The sequence below is a fragment of the Suricata suricatta genome, chromosome 4 (genome assembly GCF_006229205.1).
Source record: "Suricata suricatta isolate VVHF042 chromosome 4, meerkat_22Aug2017_6uvM2_HiC, whole genome shotgun sequence".
Taxonomy (NCBI): Eukaryota; Metazoa; Chordata; class Mammalia; order Carnivora; family Herpestidae; genus Suricata; species Suricata suricatta.
This window is the reverse complement of record NC_043703.1, coordinates 142254736-142278815: the sequence shown is the minus strand read 5'-3', so window position 1 is coordinate 142278815 and position 24080 is coordinate 142254736. Positions and strand designations below refer to the sequence as shown.

General features: G+C 42.9%; 1 protein-coding gene and 1 long non-coding RNA gene across 2 annotated transcripts in view; one reads left to right on the top strand and one right to left on the bottom strand.

Annotated features, from left to right (window-relative positions):
* Window positions 1-24080, bottom strand: part of ALK (ALK receptor tyrosine kinase) — a 662031-nt gene that overhangs the window by 473418 nt on the left and 164533 nt on the right. Inside the window, exon 2 of the mRNA XM_029938017.1 lies at window positions 3161-3277. Within this exon, the coding sequence (XP_029793877.1) occupies window positions 3161-3277 (117 nt within the window). The remainder of the gene's footprint in view (window positions 1-3160; window positions 3278-24080) is intronic.
* LOC115290207 lies at window positions 3261-13803 on the top strand. Its single transcript, XR_003908020.1, has 3 exons — window positions 3261-3319; window positions 13389-13559; window positions 13639-13803. It is a non-coding gene; the product is annotated as an uncharacterized LOC115290207 (long non-coding RNA).

Below are 24080 nucleotides of genomic sequence, written 5' to 3'. Positions count from 1 at the left end.
ACATGTTTATCTGATTCTTCACACACCCAGAGTGGACAAACATGAGCTCAAGTGGGCAGGGCACCACCTGCTTCCGTGGCTCTAGGACTCAATGTGATGACAGCCCTTAATGGCCTCTGTCCCTTAGCACCTGCAACTACAGGTCGGAACAGATATTTATCTGCGTAGGTAGTGAGAGCCCAGTCCTCTAGCCAAATCTGTAAATAATCTTAAGGCATCAGAGCTGATGATAAAAGGGGGAAAGAAGTATTTCTTTAGCTGTCTCCCCCCTTCAAAGCCTTGGGGGAGGAATGTGCAGTTCTCTGGTTGTCAATGATCAAATCAGTGAGCTGCCATCCTTCAAGACAAGACACGAGAAAGAGCTGGAATCAGATACCAAATGCCACTGAAGAAAATATATTTTACGCGACATAAAAGGCTCCAACGTAAATTAGAAGAAATATGGGAAGACTTCAAAAAGGTAGGTCAAACTTTTTCCTCAAGCAGATAATTATAGGCTGGGGGTGAGTAAATCTTGTTAGCCTCTCTCCACCTCATCTCTTCTCATAAAACATCATTGAAAAGAAAGCCACATTCAATTCAGGCCCGGAGCACCTGCCCGAGAGGGCTGGCCTGCTGCGGTCTATCGTGACGCCTGTGGGCAGGTTGTTGCTGACCCTTCTATTGCCCCCTTGTGCATTTCCCCTACAGAACATGCCCTCCCACCTCCTCCCAGAACACAGGCACGAGGCTCTGCCACTCAAACACCCACATTGATTTGCTGAGACTTGGTTACTTCTCACTGTCTGAAGAACTATCCCTTCAGGCGGCAATTTTCCAGTCAAATTTCTCTGCCTAACTTTGAGGCCTTAAAATTAATGAAGTTGTTAACATTTCTTAAAATGTCTTTCACGGCAGTTGAAAAGTACGGATTTATCACCAATGAGTCTGCTGGTCTCTCTGGTTCATACTGACATGTGGGCTGGGCCCCCACAAACATCCTTAAGGGGCCAGGAGTCTTGGCCTTCAATTTGCTCTATAATGGGTTTTGGAGTCTTCAACATCCGAGCTTGGGGACCAGCCCCCAGAGGTACTCGTTGTGGCAATGAGCCTAGCTGCCTTTGGAAGTATTTCTCTGGCCTATGAGCCCTGAGAGAGCAGGAATAAGTCTTACCTGTTTTTGTATTTGTATCCCCTCTGCCTATCCGGCCCTGGACCAGGTACATAGCGGTGATGGTGGAGGCATGAACCTTTTTCTCAGCTGAATTAAATATAGTAAGATACAAGGCTCTGAAATTACCACCGCACTCAGTCAAGGAGCCACCAGTGAAGAATCAGTTCTCCCCACCCTGTCATCAATAGCAAAAATGGCACTGATGTTGGCATCTTCATCCAGCATTTGGGCAATGTCTGGCCAATGGTTTGGGCCCTCTCCTCTGCCTAGAAGGTAGCAATTCATGAGGATACGAGGCCATGAGGAGAGTTTGAAAAGGCTCTTATGAATACTCCTGATCTATTCTTTTGCCCCAAGGCAGCATATCATTCTTCCTAATTTTATAGATAAGAAGGGTGAAGCCTGGAGAAAGTAGGTGTATCAGAGCCAAGCAGTGGTAGGAAGCAGTTTAATAAACCCTAGTGATCTTCTCCTTTCAACCTACAACCTCTTTCTGGATGTGCTCCAGAGAACAAAAGCAATGCCCTCTGTGTCGTGCAGGAAGTAGACCTGCCTTTTTTGGACATTCTGCACTTTGTAAAAGTTGTCACCCTGCAGAGATACTGAATGACTTTGAGAGCAAATTCAAAATGTTATCCAAAGACCAGTTGTATCACAAATCTGGTTACAAAGCTATAATGATACAAAGGACCCGATTTCAATTATTTATAGACACTTGCCCTTATCACGAAATGACACTCAATGTCTGGCTTAAATAAAATCAAGAAGTAATTCTTATCTGGAATCTTCTGACAACTACTGATCTTCCTTTCCCACTAGGGAGGCTTAGAAGCAGCAGGAAACATCCCAGCAGAGTATAATCCTAAACTGCCCTAGGGTTTTTGATGCATTTATTTTTTTAAGTTTGAAATGAAAGGTACAGTGAATATGAACCAACACTGGCTGCGTTTATGCATGAGGGATAGCAGTGAGTGGAAGATCTCTGTTAGGTGCATTTTAAAAAGCTCAGGTCTAATGGCAGAGACTGAGTATCAGGATGGGTAAATATGCCCAGAAGGGAATCTAGAACTCACTGCTATACCAGGTTCATAAATACTTAATTGAAGCAGACCTCATGAGTAAGTTCCATCCCCAGAAGCCTTTTGTATTCATTCATCATGCACAAGCTTTTATGAGTATCTTCTATGTGATACAAGAAAGTGGAGAACAAATACAGTGTAAAACCTGCCCTAAGAGGGTTCACTCTAAAGAAGTTCAAGAAAAAAGTCCACCTGAAAATACATCAGCTCTTTTCCAAACCTACTCTGTCCTCTGCAGAGGCCCAGCTCCTATGAACTGTTAGAATGTTAGCTGTTAGCAAAGAGAATGAGGAATCCTTTCCCATATATATATGGCCTTCTAAGACAGGATGTAGCAGGCTGAGTAGGTGGTCCCCCTGGGAGGAAAAGTGAATGTAAGGAAAGAATTCTGCTTTTGTAGTTAGAGTCCACTCTGTGTGAACTTATTAAGCTCAGTTTCTACATCTGTGAAAATTGAACGGGACCTGACGTCCTTACTTCTGAAGTGGGTGCAGAGTCACGTGAGCTGAACTAGTATCTAGGAGGAAGTCTGGAAAACTTTAAGGAGCTACCCAAATGTCAGGGAGCCACCTGAGAGGCCCAAGAAGACCTATGACTTTCATAACAAGAATCCTTTCTCCAGACATCACTATCACTCGAAACGCTCATGAGTTAGATCCCTATGTCTAGAAACCAGAGTCAGAGTGCAAATAAGTGTAGGATCAAATGATGGGCAGGGGTGTCAGGAACACTATATGCTATCAAGGCGGGGGGGTTGGGATATGGCAGCAGCAAAGTTGTGGACTTCATCTCGGATAAATAATGCAGCTATTAGTCTGCAGAGGCCAGGCCTGGCTGGAAAGTGTGCCAGGGGATACTAAAACTCACAGCTTCTTTAATTATGAGAAGGTGATTGTACATCACAAATGACTATAAAAAATATACTTACCATATCGACTGCGATGAGACAGGAAGGGGAAGGAATCTTTCATTATCCAGGTCAGATTCCATGCAAAAGGATCCGGAGAAGAAGGTGGGTTTGTCGGTGACTCCGAGGAACTGTGACCTGAACATAAGAACAGAGAGAATACTGACCTGCATGCTCAAGGTGTGTCTTCTAGCTGTTACTCATATGGCTTATAGAAGTGTGTAAGGGGCAACCATGTCATCCACTGGAATATCAGGGAACAGAGACTGAGCCACTAGTAGATTGAATTGACCTAAAGTACATCAGTACACATTTTCTACCAAGGCAGCCAAATCTAAGAAGTCTGAATCTAACCAAACATCTCTGGGAGACTAACTTGAAGCCAGGCTACTTAATGGCTTGATCTAATAGCTCTATTGAAAGTCTATTCTGCCTATAAGAATTTATACAATTTTGTAGAGAACTTTAATTCATCTTATCTAGATAATGCCTCCACTCTACGTTCAGACTTGTTAGTTCCCCTAACATTGTTTGTTTGGGTTATTATTGCCTTATCAATAAGAAGGTTGAAGTTGTACTCAGAAGTTATGAGATTTTGACAATTACGTTATTTTCAAGGACAAAAAAAAAAAAGCCAGATGATGGGTTTTCCCACAGTCAACAGTCCAGGGAGCCACAAAGGATTAATGTTCTTATTTGCATGAGAGAAAGAAAGGTTGAGAGAAGAGGAGCAAAAGCAGCATTATTCCTTTGCTTAACAGTACCTTGAGTGGGTTTTGTGCAATGAAAAGTAATTATAATATATCTACAAATCAAATGAACACATGTTACATGCTCTTATGCAATTCTTCCCAGAAAATCCCCAACTCAATCCCTGTTTGCTAATGTTTGATGACAGTCTAAGCTTCTTCTGTTAAAGAAGGAACAGCTTTTCTGTCCAAGTAGAGAATCAGCTGTTTCATAGGCAGATGTAAGCAAGACTGAGGGAGGGGAAGAGGGAAGGAGGGGACTAGAATTTTTTCTGCAGCTTCCATGAGCCAGGCACTTATGTTGGGCTCTTAACCCACATAATCCTACAGGATATCCCACATGATAATCCCACATTTTCGAGATGACTCCCTGAGATAAGCAGTATCACCCCCATTTTACAGATGCAACAACTGAGGCTCAGGGGGGAAATGATGGAATCAGGAGCTCAATCCAGGTTTTCCAGGTATCAAAAGGCCATGCTCCACCATGAATGAGCTGGTTTGCTACTCAAACATAATTCTTAAGCCACCTAGAGAGACTTGGTAGAGAGAAAGAGGAGTAAGAAAAGAAAGAGCAACAGGAAGCAGCAACAGAAGGATTTTTCCAGTCTGTCTGCTTCCCTGTTTTTTCCAGATCACCTCCAGAAGCAGTTCCACTGGGCCGTATTTTCCTGTCTCCAACCTCTTGTTAGTATCAATCCCTCTTCACACGCTTTAAGGAAATTACTGTCCTGGGGGAACATGGCAGCCTTTTGTTTACAGGCCCCTGCACTGTTTTATCTGCTGGAGCTGTACTAAGATAGAGCTGACAATGGGACCAGGTGCCCTTGTAGCTAGAACAGGATGGGCATTTACAGTCACCTTCCTGAAAGAAACATCCTTATCTCTGCCTTCCAAAGACTTGACTTGGAGGTCACCTGAGTGGTTCAGTCAGTTAAGTGTCTGACTCTTGGTCTCAGATCAGGTCTTGATCTCAGAGTCATGAGTTCAAGCCTGCATTAGGCTCCATGCTGGGTGTGGAGACTACTTAAAACAAAACAAAACAAACAAATAAACAAACCCAAAACCCCCAAGAACACCAAAGATTTGAGTTGGAAGAGCTTCCTCCTGAGTACCTAGAAAGAGTTTTTGACTCTTCTCCTATGTCTGATCTAAAGAAATCAGAATTGAATTGATTGGTGCCCAAATACATCTTTCTGGTAACATTTCTACAAATGGCTTGAGGAATGTGCACTGAAAGGAGTCAGAAGCTCTGTTAATAAGTTTCAGAAGGAAGCCATCTCATGTCACACTCATGTTAGCTCTATTTTACAGATGGGCAATGGGGCTAAGAGACATCATGCCCCAAGCCACAGGGCTACTTGGAAGCAGGCCTGAGCTTTTTTAGAGTTTTTTTAAAAACATTAATAATATGAATTGAGAATATATGGCCCAGACACTATGCTAAGCACTTTAAATGATTATATTCACTTCTCACAACAACCTTGTGAATAGTATTATTATTGGTCCTCATTTTACAGCCAGGGAAAGTGAGGCTGAAGGAAATTAGACATCTGGACTGTGGCCACATGGCCAGTAGGCAGAAGACCACAGTCAACAGACCAGGTTAGCCTGATGCTACAGCCCATGCTCCTTCCACCACGGACCCCCAAAAACCAGAGCAAAAGGTTCCACAGCTCTCCATTGGGCTTCAGACCCCCAGAGAGCAATGGCTAAGGCCAGGGGTCACCACAGAGCATGCTCCAGAGCAGGGCAATTGTGTGAGGGGTCTGAGAAGACTGGGAGCCAAACCCTTGGAATGACTTCCCTGTGAATAAAAATATGCATCTCAATGTCCATCAACACAGATCAAATTTTAAGCCATTTTGAAGCAGTAGGAAGTTCAAGCCTAGACAATACTTCACAACTTCTGAGTGAGGTCAGTTTTCTTAACCACATAGTTTAGGAATGGTACTAACTTCCTCCTGGTTGAGAAGCACCAAGTGGACGGCACTAGACTTCAGGAAGCACTTAGGAATCTGCATGTGGGCACTGAATAGCAGATGACTTTTATATGGATAAGGGCCAGGTTAAATAATGATAGAGAAAAAAATATCTGAAATCATCCAAAAGATAAGCCTTTGAGGGCTGAGTCATGGCCCAGTAAGGAGCCATGGGCATTACTGTGGGCCATTCCCCCCAAAAAGCTTAGAATGTTTTCTATCCAAAACTTCCAATAAATTCTTGGGCATCTTCAAAGATGAATACTGGAGAAGAAGCAGAAATATATATCCTGACCTCACAGGAACTCCCAGAATTTCTGCTAGGAGTCTAGCTTCATATGGTCCCCAGAGGGAGACAGGTATTGAGTGATTTGCTACATGTGGGGTCATCCAAAAGGATGGGCCTCCTCACCTGAAAAAGTAAGGACCAAGTAAAAGAGCCCACTTAAGCCAAGTTGTTTGCCAAAAATCTGAAGCACAGAGATAAACATGGATTTTAGTCAAAATTCACAGAATATGCATCAATTTAGAATACACAGAACAAAGTACTTCTGCATCTAACAAGCACAGGGAAGAGGTTCTCTTTCCTTCACACCCCCTATCCCCCCGATCCTCACCCTTGGTTAGGAAGGGGGATTTCCAGCCTAGAAAAGCAGAGAAGTCATAAGAAGCAATCCTTTAAGCAAGAGATTACTTCATTTTTTTGGTTTCCTTCCAAAAATGCAAGGATCCAGAGTGAAATGGGCCTGACCTGCACATATGTTTGTTGGGCAGGTGTGAAATAGGACCTTCTGGCTCAAGAAGAGTGTATCTTGGACCCTGGGAAGAGGGATGGGAAGGAAAGGAGAGGGGAAAGCAGGCACAAGAAGGCTGCCAGGTGCCCGAGTGAGGTTGGGCAGTGATGTCCGAGACCACTTGAGGAGTGAAAAGCACACAAATGCACTCTGGACTGAGGGCATTATTAGTTGGCTACGGATAAGATTCTTTTAGGGTTGTGTTTTTTTATTTTGTTTTGTTTCGTTTTGTCTTGTTTTGTTTTCTGGTGGTATCCTGAGCCCTTTCCAGGCACTGCAGGGTGTCTGGGAAGAGAGAAACCCCCAACCTGCCGAGGATACTCTGTCCACCATGGATTCCAGGCCCATTACTGTAACCACTCCCTTGCAAACAAACACAACTCCTCTCCCTCTTCCCTCCTTCACAGTCATCAAGAGCAGCTGAGTGTGGTGGTGCGAGAGGAGGGGAGAACAAGGGGGGGAGGAGCACACCATCATGTTGACAAGCCTCACTTTGAGTGCAAGATAACAAACCTCAAGAAGACCCTCAGCTCCCCCCAGGAATCCTACTGTGTTCCTTGGCAAGCTCAATGCACCCTCCCCCTCTCCAGTACCACTGTCCCCAGCTTCCTCGTACCCCTCAAATCCCCAATCCCCCCACTCTGCTACATTCTCAGAGAGTGGTCTTGCTTCTCATTTCATGGTGAAAAGAGAGCAAATCTACCAATTTACAGGTATCAGTTCCTGTATACACTACCTTCCCTCCTGTTACAATGGATATATTGTCTACACTCGTAAGCCGTGGCGACCTCCCCACATAGGTGGTCATTATATCTCTCCTCCAGGAATCTATTGCTGCAATCGTCCCCCTTTCTCCTGCTTTCAACAATTTCTCCCTCTAGCAAGTCAGTCTCATCCATGGCGAACATGCAGCATCTTTAAAGAAAAGAAGAAAAACCTTTCTTGACCACCACACTCTTCTTGAGCCATTGTTCCCCTACTCTGTTCTCCTTCACAGCTAAATCTCTTTAAAGATTTGTTGTCCTCCTGTCTCCACTTTCTCCTTTCCCTTTTCTCTTTAACTTAATAAAATCAAAATTGTCTTCACTATCCCAGGTCAAGGTCACTGGCGACCCAAGTTGCTGACACAATGGACAGTCTTTGTCCTTCGCTTACTCCGCCTCAGTCTTGGTCCTTCTCTTATTATGCCTCTCAGCAGCATGTGTGCCCGCCAACCTCTCCCAGCTTCTTGGATTCCGCATATCCTGGTGACCACGGGGTCCTTGGCTGCCACAGCCCTCACCTCCTACCCCAGTGGCAAATCCTCTTTACTGTTCTTTGCCAGATCTTCCTCATTTTCCAGGCTGTACAAAACAAAACAAATCACCCCCACACAAACATTCTCAACTTTCACATAGCAAATGCCTAGGAGATTTCATGGCTAAATATTAAATTTCATCACAGTGGTTTTAATCAGCTGACAGTGATCAATGACCATGAATTTCAAGTGACCTCAAGATACTAGACCCTTCCTGGACCTCGTTGAAAACTCCTAGCCAGAAACAAGTAATCTGTTTTAACCAACCACATAGAGACTTATAAACTCATTCTCTCCTAACCAAAGCATTGATTTTCAATTCTGACTTAGCATCACCACCATGGAATCCTGTTCTTAAAGCTTTAAAAACTGTGATTTTTCTTCCTTAGAGAACTACTCAGTGAATTTCTCCTTGCCTGACATGTAAATATGCTCAGCTTTTTTTTTTTCAACTCTCGTGGTTGGGGGATAGGGGTGTATTTGTTTATTATTTGACAGCTGTGAAAGTTGGAGAGCTTGGGACTTTCCTCTTCCCCTTCTAAACTCACTCCCAAAGTGATCTCACCCAGTGTCATACCTTTAAATACCACCTATATACTAACACTACTAAATTTGTATCTCCTGGCCCAACTTCCTTAAAGAACAAAACATATAATCATCTGCCAGTTTGAAATCCCCACTTTATTACCAGATAGTATCTCAAACTTAACATGTGCAAAGCCAGGGGCACCTGGGTGGCTCAGCTGGTTAAGTGTCTGACTCTTGATTTTGGCTCGGGTCATGGTTCATGGGATTGAGCCCCACGTCAGTCTCTGTGCTGACAACATGGAGCCTGCTTGGGATTCTGTCTCTCTCCTTCTCTCTCTGCCCCTCCCCTGCTTCTGCATGCTCTCTCTCTCTCTATTTCTCTTTCTCTTTCTCTCTCTCTCATACACACACTCAAAAATATATAAACTTAAAAAAAAAAACCAAAAAAACTAAATATTTTATGACCCGCCACTTAAACCCAGGCATTCCTGATTTCAGAAAGTGATCACAAAAGTCTTCTGGTTGGCTGGGCTTAAACCAGGAAGAATCCTTGACTTCTTCCTCCCCCCCCCAACCCCCTCAATGGCAATTCATCAACAAATTTTGCTGGCTCTACCTGAATTTTACCCCTTCCATTTCTCTCCCGTTGCCTCTCACCTGGATTACTGCTTTATACTCCGAACAGGCCTCCTGCTTCTACTGCTATTCACTTTCAGGCTATTTTCCACACAGCAGTTTGACTGTCCTTTTAGCCCTGAAACGGCTTTCGCATTTCTTGCCGTGCCTAGCTCTTGATAGTCCTGGTTCTCTCTCAGACTCATTTCCAGCCATTTTCCCCTTGCTTGTAGAGCTCCAGTTCTACTGTCTTCCTTGCTATATCTCTCAAACTTACCAAGCAAACTCCTACCACAGGGCCTTTGCACTGGTGGTTTCCTCAGCCCAGAAAGTTCCTCTGTCCCAAAGGCACACAGTCATTTCCTCTCTGCATCCAGGTCTCTGCCTAAATGTCGCCTCCTCAGAAAGATCTTCCTGATCATCCTGCCAGAAACAGCACTCCTCTGTAAATCATTTGCTATTCCCTTCATGTGCATTTATTATTTCCTATATTTACATTCATTTGTTTATTGCTTATCTTCTACACTGGTCACTCATGCATCCCCATGCCTGCCACATAGTAAGCATTCAGTAAATAATCACCAAATGCATGAAATAGAGCCCTCGAGGAAATTATTAACTCTGGCGCTTATTAGCTGCTGGACTTCATGCTAATCACATACTCTGTGAAACCTCAATGCTCCAAAAATTATAAGATCAAGAATAATGTATGTTGTACCAATCCTCAGGGTTTTGTAAGGGGCAGATGATCTAACGTGTGCATGATCTACTCTTTAAATATCAGCTATGCCATTCTTGAAGTTTTATACTTCTACCGCTACTTCAGAATCCAAAATGAAGGGGCGTCTTGGTTCCTTTCATGTGTCCAGGGATCTCAGATACAATGTCCAGAAATTAAAAGTGCTAGCAAGAGCTGTTTCTGTAATATTCACCAGTTAATTATTAACTCTGCCAACTGTCCATAATCTCTAATACCCCAGTTTCAGTCAATTGCCAGTATCTTCATTTCCAGTCTTTATTTTACACTGTCTCACTGTGCACCCATTTATTCCTAAGCCAATGTATATTATACAGTAAATATATCATACTTGCCTCAGTGTAAATAATAAAGAGCTATTTGTGTGTGATGGTTATTTACATAAATGCCCTGGGTTCACTAGCAAGCATGTTTTACAAACCGACATCAATAAAATGTAAAAACACTTCTATTCTGAACACTCCTTGGAACCGTTCCTGCCTTGCCTCATACACGTTTTACTTATTTATTTTCCTTCTGACAATAAAACAATCAGTAACAGCCTGCTAGTTTTCCTCCCTTATTTGAAAACACACTTAATAATGCATTCTTTTACAATGATTTTGTGTCACACAAAGCAAAGCTTAATGTGGTCAAATAAATAGTGGTCCTAATATCAAATGGTGGTGGCGAGCAGGTGTAGCTAGGCCAGGCCCAGGGCAGGCCTCCCTGACTTGGACCGGTAGCCCGAGGGAACAATTTTCATATTCAGAGGGCTGAGCCCACATCTGCTCAGCCACAGAAACCTTCCCAGTGAATTCACACAACTCCTGGAGTCAGCGGTGGGGCTGGAGTTGTAATAGGCAGTTCTGAAAAACAGAGATGTGAATTTCAGAGAAAAGAGAGAGATGTGCAGATGTGTCCTTTGTCCTAAACATGCAGACCTCCTACACCTTTGCTAGGCCTGCAAAATGAAGGGGTTGAATCCACTGCTTGCTAAGGTCCTCTCCAATTCACACAGAGTTGATTCTCCATACTTTGCTTTCACATCTCCTTCCAGCTGGCTCATTCAGAGAGGGGCTTTTAGTGTCAGGGGCGGAATGTGAATGGAGCTAAACAGCCCCCGCTCCGCCTCGCCTTTCTCCAAGCCCCACTCCCACTCTGCCAGGAAGGTTTGCACTCTATCTCTGCAGCTCAAGTCCTGAAGCAAAAATTATCTCCCATAATATTCTCTTGTACTATTAGTTTCAGCACATGTGTTTTGTCTCTCCCCAGCCCCAGAAGGATCCGTGCATAGCTGCTGAGTTCATTCAGTGGTGAACTACATCTGTCAGTCAGAAGAAGCAGGAATTAAGGAGTATTGAGAGAATCCAAAGGAAATTATTATCCCTAGAGGAGATGGTTACCTGCAGGGTATACTAGACCCACACCAGAAAGGGCATCAGAAAGAGGTTTCTGCAAAAATGGCTAAACCATGTAGAATTGAAGCCTTCATGTTTCTTCTTCTACTTTTTCTTAACCTTATTTTTTTTCCACTCATCCTTTTGCATTCTATACTCTCTAGCACATGTGTCTTCAAACTTGCCTAAACTGATCTCTGCGTCGAACATTTTTCCTCAACGACTGCTTTCCTAAATCCTGCCTTTCCTTAAAGGTCCCAACCAAATCCCTTCCTCTCCTAGGTTCCCCAATCTTCTCTGAGCTTGAAGCCCATTGAAGCAGTTGAGCTGGGATTCAGAATGGACCAACACAAAAATCATCTGGGCCCTCCTTCCTCCTTTACCACCAAGACTTACTGCTACTCAGGATGGTGGTGTTTAGGTTGCTTATCAAATGTTGTTCAAACTACCTTGGTTGTTCACGACAACAGAGGATAATAGTATGTTAACTTCACTCAGATCTCGAACTCACAGATTTAGAAAAAATTAGAAAAAGCTTCTCATAGTAGTTCTTGTTTCATCTCATGGAAAACATTCTTCCTAGGGTCAAGATCAGGGACAAATCAGCACCACAGACCCCAGGGAGCTCCCAATCAGCTGGATACCATGTTTATGTAGGCTACCAGTGACTCATAGTTCATGGACAAAGCCAGATAAAGAAGGCATTGTGACATCTGATGCTGCCCCTTCAGAATTTATGTTCTCAGCTGCTACATTTTGACCTATCTAGAGATGACCTCAGTGTCCCAAGCACATGCTCATGACTGGACTGTGAGATCTGCAGTGCCTTCTCTTGTCCTGCAATCCCTGTTCTAGGTATACTTAGTCTCTGGTCCTATCTACTTATCCAGGGTGGACTCATTGGCTTTCAGTAGCAGAGGAAGACTAATTTATAGTCTTATTATACTTACAAACTATTAGTATAAATGCTAATTTATACTAATCCACAAGAGAAACAAATAGGGTATCATTCTCCAGGTGGCCTGATTCTTCTCACACAAATACACACACACACACTCACATACACAAAACCAGACAGGGCAACATGACTCTCTGTTCTGGGTCCATTTCTGTGGTTTGCTTGCACTCTATTCTTTATGAAATTTACTGCACTGTGACCTCAAGCATATTTTCTTCCCCCAAAATACACTGAGTAGAATAATAATCAAATGGAAGACTTTAAACTGCCACTAGGACTTTCATCTTGTGATCTCGGAGAGCTTTACCAGACACTAAATAATGTACCACAAGTGACACAAAGACCAGGAAGCCTAGAAAACCAGGTCCATCAATGAAAGACCTTGTGGCATGAGGGAGAGCCTGTAGGGACAACCATCCACCAGTGGGCCAAGTAGTTTCTGGCTAAGTTGAACTAGAAGCTACAAACTATCCAGGAACAACTAGCTTTTCTCTTGACGTCATGTTTCAAGATGGGAAGGGATAGTTTCCAGATTAACCTCTGGAAAGGGCACGGCCCACTTTCACAAGAAAAGGTGAGCTCCAGCCCAGAAGAGTGGGTATTACAATCACCATGATTTCTGATGCACTGGTGCCTTTGGGAGTCATTCATCTCGTAATCCTGATAACAGTCCTGCTAGTTAACCCCTTTTACAGATGAGAAGATTCAGGCTCAAAAAAAACACAACTGTCCTGTTCAGGGTCACATAGCTAGTATCAGGATAGAACACATAATTGAGGACCCCTGAGATATGCACTAACCAGCAATGCCACTCTCCACCACAGACCTCTTGGAGATGGTGCTGACTGCCCTGGAGAATAGCAACATCCAGTTAAACATGGGGAAAAGGCTGGTCAGATCGCATATGCCTGCAGCATTCTCCTGAGGATGACAGATTCCTTTCAGGTCAACCAGGAAGGTGACCTAGAAACACACACCTTCAGTCAGGGCAGCCAGCTCTCCAGGGGCCTCAAGCTGAACCAGCACTGTTTCCATGGCAACCACCACCAGGTCGGATGCTTGGCCCTTGATATGGGCCTTGGCTGGTCCAGGGAAAGGATGTTTGGGATGGGGGAGAGGGGCAGAGCACTTTCTGCTAACTTCTAGTCCTTTCAATCTCTCTTTATCTACTTGTCACCTTCTTATTTCAGGAAAGAGTCTATCCTCCAGGAAACCACACTTCAAATACCATTTCTCAAACAAAGACCTCTCACCCATGGCTGGACTCATTTCCAGAGAATGGAAGCAGAATGCCTAAACAGCCTGGTGTTCTAAATAGAGACCCAGGTTCCTGGGAACAGTGATGTTATGTGCGACCTTGGGTAAGCTACTTAACCTTTTTGAAGCTTTGTTTCTCTGCATATAAAACAGAACTCATCATGCTTTTCCATCCAACTTTAGGGACGCTCTGAGAATTAATGAGACAGACAAAGCCCTCAGGCTCTTTTGAAGAAAGATGCACTAGAAATCCTTGGGCTGTTACCAAGGGGCATTGTCATGATGATGCATTTTAAAACATTTTTCACCTGCATTACTAAAATAAACTCAGCTTGTATTAAAATAGTCCAATAGCCGAATTTGCTTCTCCCTGTTTTGGGGCTGCTCTTCTTCCTTTTTGCTTCCATTCATCTTACACCGTGAACAGCTATGGTCAGTGTTACCCTTGACCCCTATGCAGAAACCCAGGGTAAGAGTTGGGAAGGGTTCTAAAGACCATTTGTCTACATCCTCCCATAACATACATGGGGAGGCTGAAATGGGAAGAGCTAATGCTTTACCCAGGGTCATCTCACTAGTAAAAAATCAAGAATCTGCTCTTTTGACCCTTCATTCTATGTCTCACCCAATGACAGAAGAAGGTAATAAAGAAAGAAGGAGGGGAAAAGAAATGGAGGATCATGTATTTTTGCTCTTTAAACCTCTAAACTACTGTCCTGTACAGTACTATGGGATGAAAAAGAAAAAAACTAAGGAAAAAACCTACACTTCATGTATGTGCCTATTAAGCATGCCAGCCCATACTGGGTGCTATACAACCATTGTCCCACGTAAATTGCACAATTTTATGAATGGGGGATTATTATCCCTATTTCCAGTGAGGGACCTGACACTCACAGAAGTTAAATAACTTGCCCAAGGTCCTGGAGTGAAAAAGAATGGAACTAAGATTAATTCAATAAATGAATATTTATTGAGCATTTCCTATGTGCCAAACTCTGCCCTTGGCAGATAGGATGCTTAAGTGAGCAGAATTAGACATTACCCTCTTAGAGCTCACAGGCTGGGGAGCTTAAAGTGTCGTAGGGTATCAGTCAGCAGTTCAACCACCTCACAAATCCTTGCAATGTCTCAACATTGATATGTGTTATGAAGGAGAGACATATGGCCCTATGAAGAAGTATAAAAGAGAGACTAGATTTCAGCCTTAAGGCGAAGAAGGATTGCCTGAGAAATTAATGCCTCAGCTGAGGCCCTAAAGTGGATGAGCAGAGTTAGCCAGTTAAAGGGAGTGGGACAGGGAGGAAGGGCACACAGGGAAGGGGTCTATGGGAACCCAAGTCTGTCTCAGTCCAGAGTACCTGCTCCTGATTCGCCACCAAGAGGGAGTGAGGTACTGAGGACGCCTGCTGTGGGGACCAACCAGCAATGCCACAGTCCAACTCAGAACCTCGTGGCGGTGATGCCGATTGCCCTGGAGAAAGCAAATACGGAGAAAGAAAAGAAAAGAAAAGAAGAGGAGAACAGGGACATTGAGTTACACACAGAAGAGAGCTTGATCAGGTCACGGATACCTGCAGCATTCTCCTAAACAAAGGCAAGGCTTCCTTCAAGTCAACCAGGAAGGTCACCTTGAAACATATACTTTCAGTCAGGGCAGCTGGCACTCCACGGCCTGAAGCTCAGCCCAACACTGTTTCCATGGAGATCAGCACCAGGCCTGATTCCTTCCCCATAAATGGGGCCTTGGCCTGACCAGGGGAAGGATGCATAGGGTACAATTTGTCAGAGGTTTGCCAATCTGAAGAGAAAACCCAGGGCAATAGGCCTGCAGAATTTAAGCACACAGTCATACACCAAAGGAAAGGGCTGGGCTCTGGTGTCTGGATTCTAGGCCTTGTCCCTCCAGGAAGCTTGGCTCATGGGCTGACTATCATAGAAAAGGCAGAATAATAACCAATAGGACAGGGTAGTCCTACCAATGCATAGAGCCATTCTGTGGTCAAGGTGCCTTCCTGGTTGACCTGAAGGAAGCCTTGCCTTTGTTTAGGAGAATGCTGCAGGTATCCGTGATCTGATCAATCTCTCTTCTGTGTGTAACTCAACCTCCCTGTTCTCCTCTTCTTTTCTTTTCTTTTCTTTCTCCATATTTGCTTTTTCCAGGGCAATCAGCATCACCGCCACAAGGTTCTGAGTTGGACTGTGGCATTGCTGGTTGGTCCCCACAGCAGGCGTCCTCAGTAGCTCACTCCCTCTTGGTGGCGAATCAGGAGCAGGTACTCTGGACTGAGACAGACTTGGGTACCCGTAGACCCCTTCCTGGTGTGCCCTTCCTCCCTGTCCCACTCCCTTTAACTGGCTAACTCTGTTCATCCACTTTAGGGCTCCAGTTCACGTATCAATTTCTCAGGCAATTCTACCCTGGTCTTAAGGATGAAGTCAAATGAAGACACATCAGGTTGTTACAGGTCTGAAAACTAAAGTACCTTCTGGAAAAGTGAAGGGATGAAACTGCCCCTGGAACACTCTTGCCACCATCTAGCTCCTGAAGATAAATCCGTATTTGCTTTCCACTCACTGAGGCTCAGGCCAACATAACTAAAGCCCTTCTTTCTCACTGCCACATTTTACTTTGCTTTAAATATTAGGTGAAAAGAAAAGGGAGAAGGGGCAGCAGGAAGAGAAGAAAAGAAGAGGAAAGCAGGTGAGGGAAGAGATGGTAAAGAGACTAACAATGAAGAGTGAGCAGAAACAAAGAGAAGAGTGCAGAGGGAGAAGGGAAATCGTCTGATATTTTTCACCATTTGGAAGTTCCTGAGAGAAAGTTATTCAAAGTACCACTGTAAAAAGGCCATAAAACACCTTGGGGAAAACATGAAAGTCATGCCGCCACCATACAGATGAGCAACCTGGAATTAGCTGCCAGAGAAATGTCTGAAAAGAGGAAATTCAATGGCCCACATGGCTGCCTCTACCCCCTCCCTCCCGGTTTCCACCCCCTCCAAACCGCCTGGCTCTGAAGGCAGAGGCAGTAATTTGGAGCCAGCGAGTGTGAAGGAATGTCGGAGCTGCTATTTGCCTTCATGAAGCACATCTTGAGTGCATCTATTAGAAATATATTTTAAAATATATTTTCAGTTTCACTATAGAAAATCTGAAAAACTCAGGAACTTCTAAAGAAGAAAATAAGTGCAACTCCTACCTCCAGCACCCAGAAAACTAGTTGACATTTTATGGTGTGTGGTTCTGTGACTTGGTTTTCACACGTAGAGCATGTGGCTGAAGGTCTGTTGAGAAGGGCAGGAGAGATTTCTCTCCACCCATGAGATCTCTGCAGGGCTAAGAAAAGTCATTCTCCGGAACCACCTGGGGTGGGAGTGGGGGGAGGGGAGCAACACCAGGCAGCTAACATCTTGGAGCACAAATGCTAAAACCATGGACACGTGAGATGCTCTAGGCCCAGGCAAGGTCAACACAGGCTCCTAGAGAGTAAAGTCTAGACTTTATCAGGAAGGAGAGGCCTTGGCCTGGGCAGACTTGAAAGCAGCAGGGATATAAATGCAGAGAGACCAGGAGAGGTAGGTGCACTGCTGTGTAGCCTCAGCATCACTAGGCAGAGGCACAAAGAACTTATGCTCTGGCAGACGCTTTAAAAAAGTCACAAGTACCAAAGACTATAGAAAATGTGCTGTATCAGGGGTGCCTGGGTGGCTCAGTTGGTTAAGCGTCTAACTTCAGCTCATGTCATGATCTCACAGTTAGCAAGTTAGAGCTCTGTGTTGGGCTCTGCACTGAACACTTTGAGTTCTGTGTCTCTCTCTCTCTCTGCCCCTCCCCACCCCTGTTCTCTCTATCTCTCTCCCTCTCTCTCTTTCTCTCTCAAAAGTAAATAAACATTAAAAAAATTTTAGAAAATGTGTATGTCAGCACTTGAACCTAAATAAAAGATGTGGTACATTGATTTCATGACTTGAGGCAGAATTTAAAATAAGTGGAATTTAAAAAAAATAAGTGGAATTCTATCTTAATCTCAAAGGGACAGCCAATGAGGGTAAACTGGAGACAGAGTCCTATCTGTCTGTGACCAGCGATGCACTCAACAAATGTATGGCAGCTCTTAAAGCCCTTTTATATGCATTCAAGCCTTTGCTCTTCACAATGGTCTTATAAGATAATAAAAAAAATCCCAATTTACAGAGGAGGAAAATGAAAATCCAAATGGTTGAGTCAATGCTTCCTAGCCCTTTTACACATCATGACACACAGAGAAAATATTTATATGGCCACTGGGGTACACAGGACACAGGATACCCGTAGTTGAGGCAAGTGGTCCAAAGGCTTCAGGCACTCCTACTCTGATTCAGCCTCCCTGAGTGCTGAGAGGTCAACAGTTTGGTATCTCTGCACAACTGTTGGCTATTTGCAGTACACCCATGACCATGGTACTGCTGGAGTAGGGAGCTCTGGGCCGAGATGTGGCCAGAGCCACACTGTGAAAAGCAACAGAGAAGGCCATCACTCTGCATCTTGCCTCAAGGACATCTCAAAGCAGCAACAGAGATGCTAGCCACTGAAGAATCCTGAGGCTTACTCTGTGGGCAGTCAGGAAAAGAGCATGTATATTCAACACTGTGTCATCACCACACAAAGCAGGTGATTCTAATGAATAAGGGTCTTGAAGTTGGATCTGATGGAGCCATAGAAAGTTCCATTCAAGCATTTATAACTGCTGAGATGCTTCAAAAAAAAAATGGGAGGTACACTCAGCTCCTTTCTCCACCTTGGGAAATTCAGAAAATAATTTCATGGGATGGTTATTGAATGGCCAAAAAAGTAATGATTACAAATGACTGAGTTAACTGCTGTATGTGGCCTCATCTGTCATCATTGCAGAGTCTTATAAGGAGCCTCATCAGGATTAGTGGCTCATCTTGATGGATGGTATTTGCCAACCAGGACGGCTGGGCTCCATCCCTGGCCCCTTCAATCATAGTGGCAGGAGGAGCCTTCCAAGGTTTGAGCATAAACTCTGAGAAACTGCTTTCACCAATGACTCCAGGAGTGCCTTCCAAGATAATGGACTCCTTTTCTGCAAGTGATAGTCTATCTCTCCCAAACTTCCCAGATCTTGTTGTCATTGGGAAGCCTGAGCAACATCAGGACATGATGCCTGTTAGGATCAGGTAGATGAGAAACTAAACCTTCTAGCCTGCTGACTAAAAGGGTATAGTCAGTACAAGTAGTTTACACTCAGGTAGCATCTACACAATATAAAACCCCTGGATGGAAAATATAAACATTTCCTTACTTCCCTGAATATCTCCAAATGCCAACCAAAGCTTTCCATTCATGTCAGGAAATTGTGCATACCCGGTATCAGTCTAGCTCAGGAGAAGCAGTTAGGAGTGAGAGTTAGAAATATTTGGAGCAGGTGAATGAAACATGAGCTGCTAATTCCATACTACTACTTATATTGCTTTTAACTGTGTACAGAGTGAGCCTGACTTCTAGAAAGGTTCTCACAATGACCAGAAAAGGTGCTGTAGGAAGGTGAACTCAATTCCCTGCTAGTTGTTTACACTCGCCAGAAGATCAGTGGGTGGGGAGGAGAGACCTCACTCCTGCCCATCCCCAGGCCTATCTTGCACCCAAGATAAACCTTTCCCTCTCCCTTTTTTTTTTTTTTGGTACAAAATGCATCCAGAGACTTCTGGAATACCACATCCATTATACTGCTGAAGCATATCATTCCTTCTGTAAAATGCACTGCCAACAATAGGCAGAAAACAACAAATCTTTCCCTTAAGTGACTTAGGACCACACCCAGCCTAATAGTGTGAAACTTTAAAATTCCTATCTCAGCAAAATGAACATTTATTACATATCATGGAATTTGGAATCACCTGCAAATAGTGGAAACTGTGACTATTAAATCTGCCACTACTGAGAAGTTGCTGAAGTCAGAATATGAAAGTTAGAGGAATACAACCAGATACAAAAGTTACTTTTCCAGGTACACTGGGGTCCTCTGGGGTAGGATACTTAGGTTTCTGACTCTGAAATGGGGAGAGGGGAGGAAAGAACTGTTATCACGCACGCAGGAAGATACATCCATGACTTCCCCACTCTCCACATTTATAGACCTGTACAGTTTTCCTATCCAAGGTAAGCAGCGATTATATCCACAACAATTATATCCACAATAGGTTTGACTCACCCTTGAGATGAAAAAGCTTGAGAAAGGCATGTTTGTAGCTTGCTAATTGTTAGGGAGACCACAAAGATTAAAAACATTGAGATCCTTCCTCTCTGGAGTGGATATAAGTGGAGCAGCTATAAGACCAACAGACAGAAGTGCTAGAATGTGATGCTGGGAGGCCTGGGTGGCTCAGTCGGTTAAGCGGCTGACTTCAGCTCAGGTCATGATCTCACAGTTCATGGGTTCGAGCCCCAATGCCAGGCTCTGTGCTGACAGCTCAGAACCTGTAGCCTGCTTCAGATTCTGTGTCTCCTTCTCTCTCTCTGACCCTCCCCTGCTCATACTCTGTATGTCTCTCTCTCTCTCAAAAATAAATAAACATTAAAAAAGAATTTAGAATGTGATGCAGTCTGCTGGTAAGAGCAACAAGGAAGCTAGAAGTGAGTTGAAGGCAATTCACTCCCAAAGCAAACAGGAGAGTATGACACCAAAGAGGAAAACACACATTTGGCCCCTGGGGCCCCTGTCCTGCCAGGGGAGCACTGAGGAAGAGTGACCTAGCCGGGCTCCCTGGATGTCATGTGCAGGAATTACAAGCAGAATCAGGGAAGAGAAAACCAGCCAGAGCGTCCTCCTGCTTGAGTTACCCTTGCCGTAGAGACAAGGAGATGAGGGTTTATAAGAGGGGCTATAAACTAGATTAGGAAGAGGAGGCCAGATGGGAAACCCCAGATGGTGCCCTATCATCTTGGAGTTTAGATCCTAGGCTTAAACATCAGGCTGACCTGAAATCAACCCACAGCTCCAACACCTACTACCAGCCAGCTACTCAACTTCTCTAAGCTCTGCTTTCCTTGTCTATGATGTGTGGACAGTAATAGGAATATTGTTATGTGCTTGAAGGTGCCGTGAGAGAAAGCTTCTGAACCACTTGGCATAATGCCTAGCAAATGGGAATGTTTGGGAAATGTTATTTATATCACCATAAATAATAATGTATTATCAACATAAAAAATAAAGGAAATGCTAGACAAAATTTGGGCCTGGCCATGAAGTCTGAGTTTTGAAATTTCAGGGAAGTCTGTATGATCTCCATGAGGGACAACAAGAGTTTTGTGGGCGGCAGGAAAGATCTGGAATCCAGACACAGCCACAGGGGTGGTTGTTTTCAGAGCTGGGCAGGCAATGACAAGAAGAGAGGAAGTGGCTGCCTCAGGAAAAGGTGGCAGTGGGAGCTTGGGCATGCAGACCCTGGCAGACCATTGGCTAATAGCAGAGGCCAGCAGTAGAGGCCTGAACTTCGAGTCTTTATGCTTACAAAGGTGGACAGTGCCAGATACATTGTCAGTCTGAGAGCCAGTAATGCATAAATTAGATTACCAAGGCAAGAACTCAGGAACAGAAAAATAAGGTAAACACCCAGTTAGGAGGGAAACATGGAGAGCAAGCAGAGGAACAGAGTCCAGACAAGATGCTAAGCCCAGGTGTCAGCCTCCCTCTGACCCTGTCCTGGACTCATTGACTGAAGAAGTGATCTCTTTCTATTTAATGCTGTTTGTATTCACTCCCGTCACCCACGTTCGAGTCCAGACAGAAAGTGCTGCAGACAATCTCTACCACCTCCCGGAAGTTCTGAGCAAATCATGGAGATTTCACATTGTTCTAAAGATAGGAGATTGGCAAATGTTTTATAGGAAAAAGGAATGGAGTTCAGGGGCATTATTAGAGTTGTAAGTTTAACAATGCTCTCTGGCATGATTCTAAAATGGATAGTTAACCAGATGGCTTGGAAAGCTTTAGAAATATATACTGATCATAGGGAGACAAAACAAGTTCATTAGGAATATGATCAGACCAAGAATAATATACTTAATATAAAAAAAAGCAACACAGTCCCCTCCCCCAACTAAAAACGAAAATAAGTACAAAACAAAGATCCCTGTAAAACAAATAGATCTTGATCTCGCTCTTCCCCCACTATACCTTCCCACACACAGTCACATGCAGAAGTACAAATGGCTAATAAATATTTGACAGAGTTCAACTCTAACAGTATTCAAAGGGAAGCAAATTAAAATACCAAAATACTAATTTTCACTTATTGAACTAGAAAATATTTTAAAATAATATTTAGTAATGCAGTTTAAATTCATTTAACTTAATTTAAAATAAATGTTCCATGTAAGTGATGAATTACTAAATTCTACTCCAAAAACCAATATTACACTATATGTTAACTAACTAGAATTTAAACAAAAATTTGAAGCAAAAAAAATAAAATAAAATAAAACAAATGTTAAAACGATCATGCTCAACAATGATGAGGGGCAATGAGATAGATAATCTCATCCATCCCTGGTAGAAGTATAAATTATTAATTTAAATGTTATTTATAACAATAATGTTATAATGCCTAACAATGAAGGATTACCAAGCATAAAGCCCTATAAACATGCATCATCTTGTTTATCACAACAATCCTATAAAAAAGGGATTGGTATCATTCTGCATATGAAGAAATGAAGAGGATTAGAGTTTCAATGCCCCAGAAATTCTGATTGTCACATGTCACCTGGTAGCGGGAGGATGAGTAAGGAGAGGATGAGGAGAGATGAAAATGCCCCAGAGGTGATTCTGGTTTGGGCATAACTATGTCTTTGCTGAGAATAACAACACTGTACTATCTGTAGGTGTCGATATGCAATTTTGCTAATATTTAGAATCTTAGAGTATGCATACTACTGACTTTGGTTCTATTCTAAGAAAATATTCTGTTAGAAAAAATGTTTGCTGGGGTGTGTATGTGGCTCAATCACTTAAGTGTCTGACTCTTGATTTCAGCTCAGATCACAATCTCATGAACTTCATGATCTCACAGGTTTGTGTGATTGAGCCCTGCATTGGGTTCTCTGCTAATAGCATACAGTCTGTTTAGGATTCTCTCTCTTCCCCTTCTAACTTGTGCTCACTTTCTCTCTCTTTCAAAAAAAATAAACATTTTTTTTAAAAAAGGAAAAAAATGTGAACAACTACATTCTACAGTAATAACAATAAATGCTATCTCAATTAGAAACAGATTATCTAGCATTTGGTAGAATGATTAAGAAAATAGTTGGGTAGCCTGGGTGGCTCAGACAGTGAAATGTCCAACTCCCGGTTTCGGCTAAAGTCATGACCTCACGGTTGGTGGGTCCAGTGTCCAGTTCCACACTCACAGATGGAGCCTGCTTCGGATTCTCTGTCTCCCTCTCTCTCTGCCTCTCCCCTGCTCTCTCTCTCAAAAATAAATAAAATAAACTTCTTCTTAAAAAAGAAAGAAAATAGTAATAGTAGTCATGGTACTAATAGTAACTTTTATTGCTTGCTCATTATGTGCCAAATACTAGTTTAAGCTTTACTTGAATGCCCATGTATTACTCATAGAAATCCTAATGTTTATTTATTTTTGAAAGAGAGAGAGAAAGAGCAGGGGAGGGGCAGAAGGAGAGAGGGAGACAGAATTCGAAGCAGGCCTCAGTTTCTAAGCTGCCAGTGCAGAGCCTGATGAGGGGCTCGAACCCACTAGCCATGAGATCGTGACCTCACCAAAATCAGATGCTCAACCAGCTGAGCCACCCAGATGCCCCTCCTTATAGAAATCTTAAAAGATAGTGATTATAATTATCCTGTTTTTCAATTAAGGAAACTGAGCCACATAAAAGTTAAGTAACTTGCCAGAAATCACAAATTGACCCATGGTAGCATCAGGACTAGAACCCATACAATGTTACTCCAGAGTATTTACTATTAATCATTAAAATCTATATATTTAATTGATTTCCATAATAGAACATTATGGAACCATTAGAGGTAATGTTTTCAAAGAGTTTTTCATAACATGAGGAAATATTTACATTATATGCTTGATAAATTGCATATATACTATGATTTCAGCTATGTAAAAAATATACAAAGAAAATGCCTGGAAGGAAAACACCAATTAACAGTAATTGTCTTTGAATGCTCCAGTCATGAGTCATTTATTTTTTTCTTTACACTTTTCTGAACTTTTCTAATTTATTAAAATAACATGTGCCTTTTCTTTTTTAATTCAAGGTGAAAAAAAGGGAAATCATACTCAAGCCAAAATACTTTTATTAAAAATATTTTCTTTTTGACTATATATTTTAAAATTTGACAAAGTACATTAAGAAAGGCAACATATTTAATATGAAATGTCTAGAATTGTTTATTAATTCATTTATTGATGTAGATATTTTCATATATCTTAAGTAAAAAAAAAAGGCAGGTAAAACAGTGTGATCCTAATTTTGTTAAAATACATAACTGGTAAACAACTATAGAGTATGTTTTGGAATGGTAGAGTTGGTGCCAATTTCACATAAAAAAGGTAGAGGGGGGTTTCTGGATGCATGATTGCCCTAAG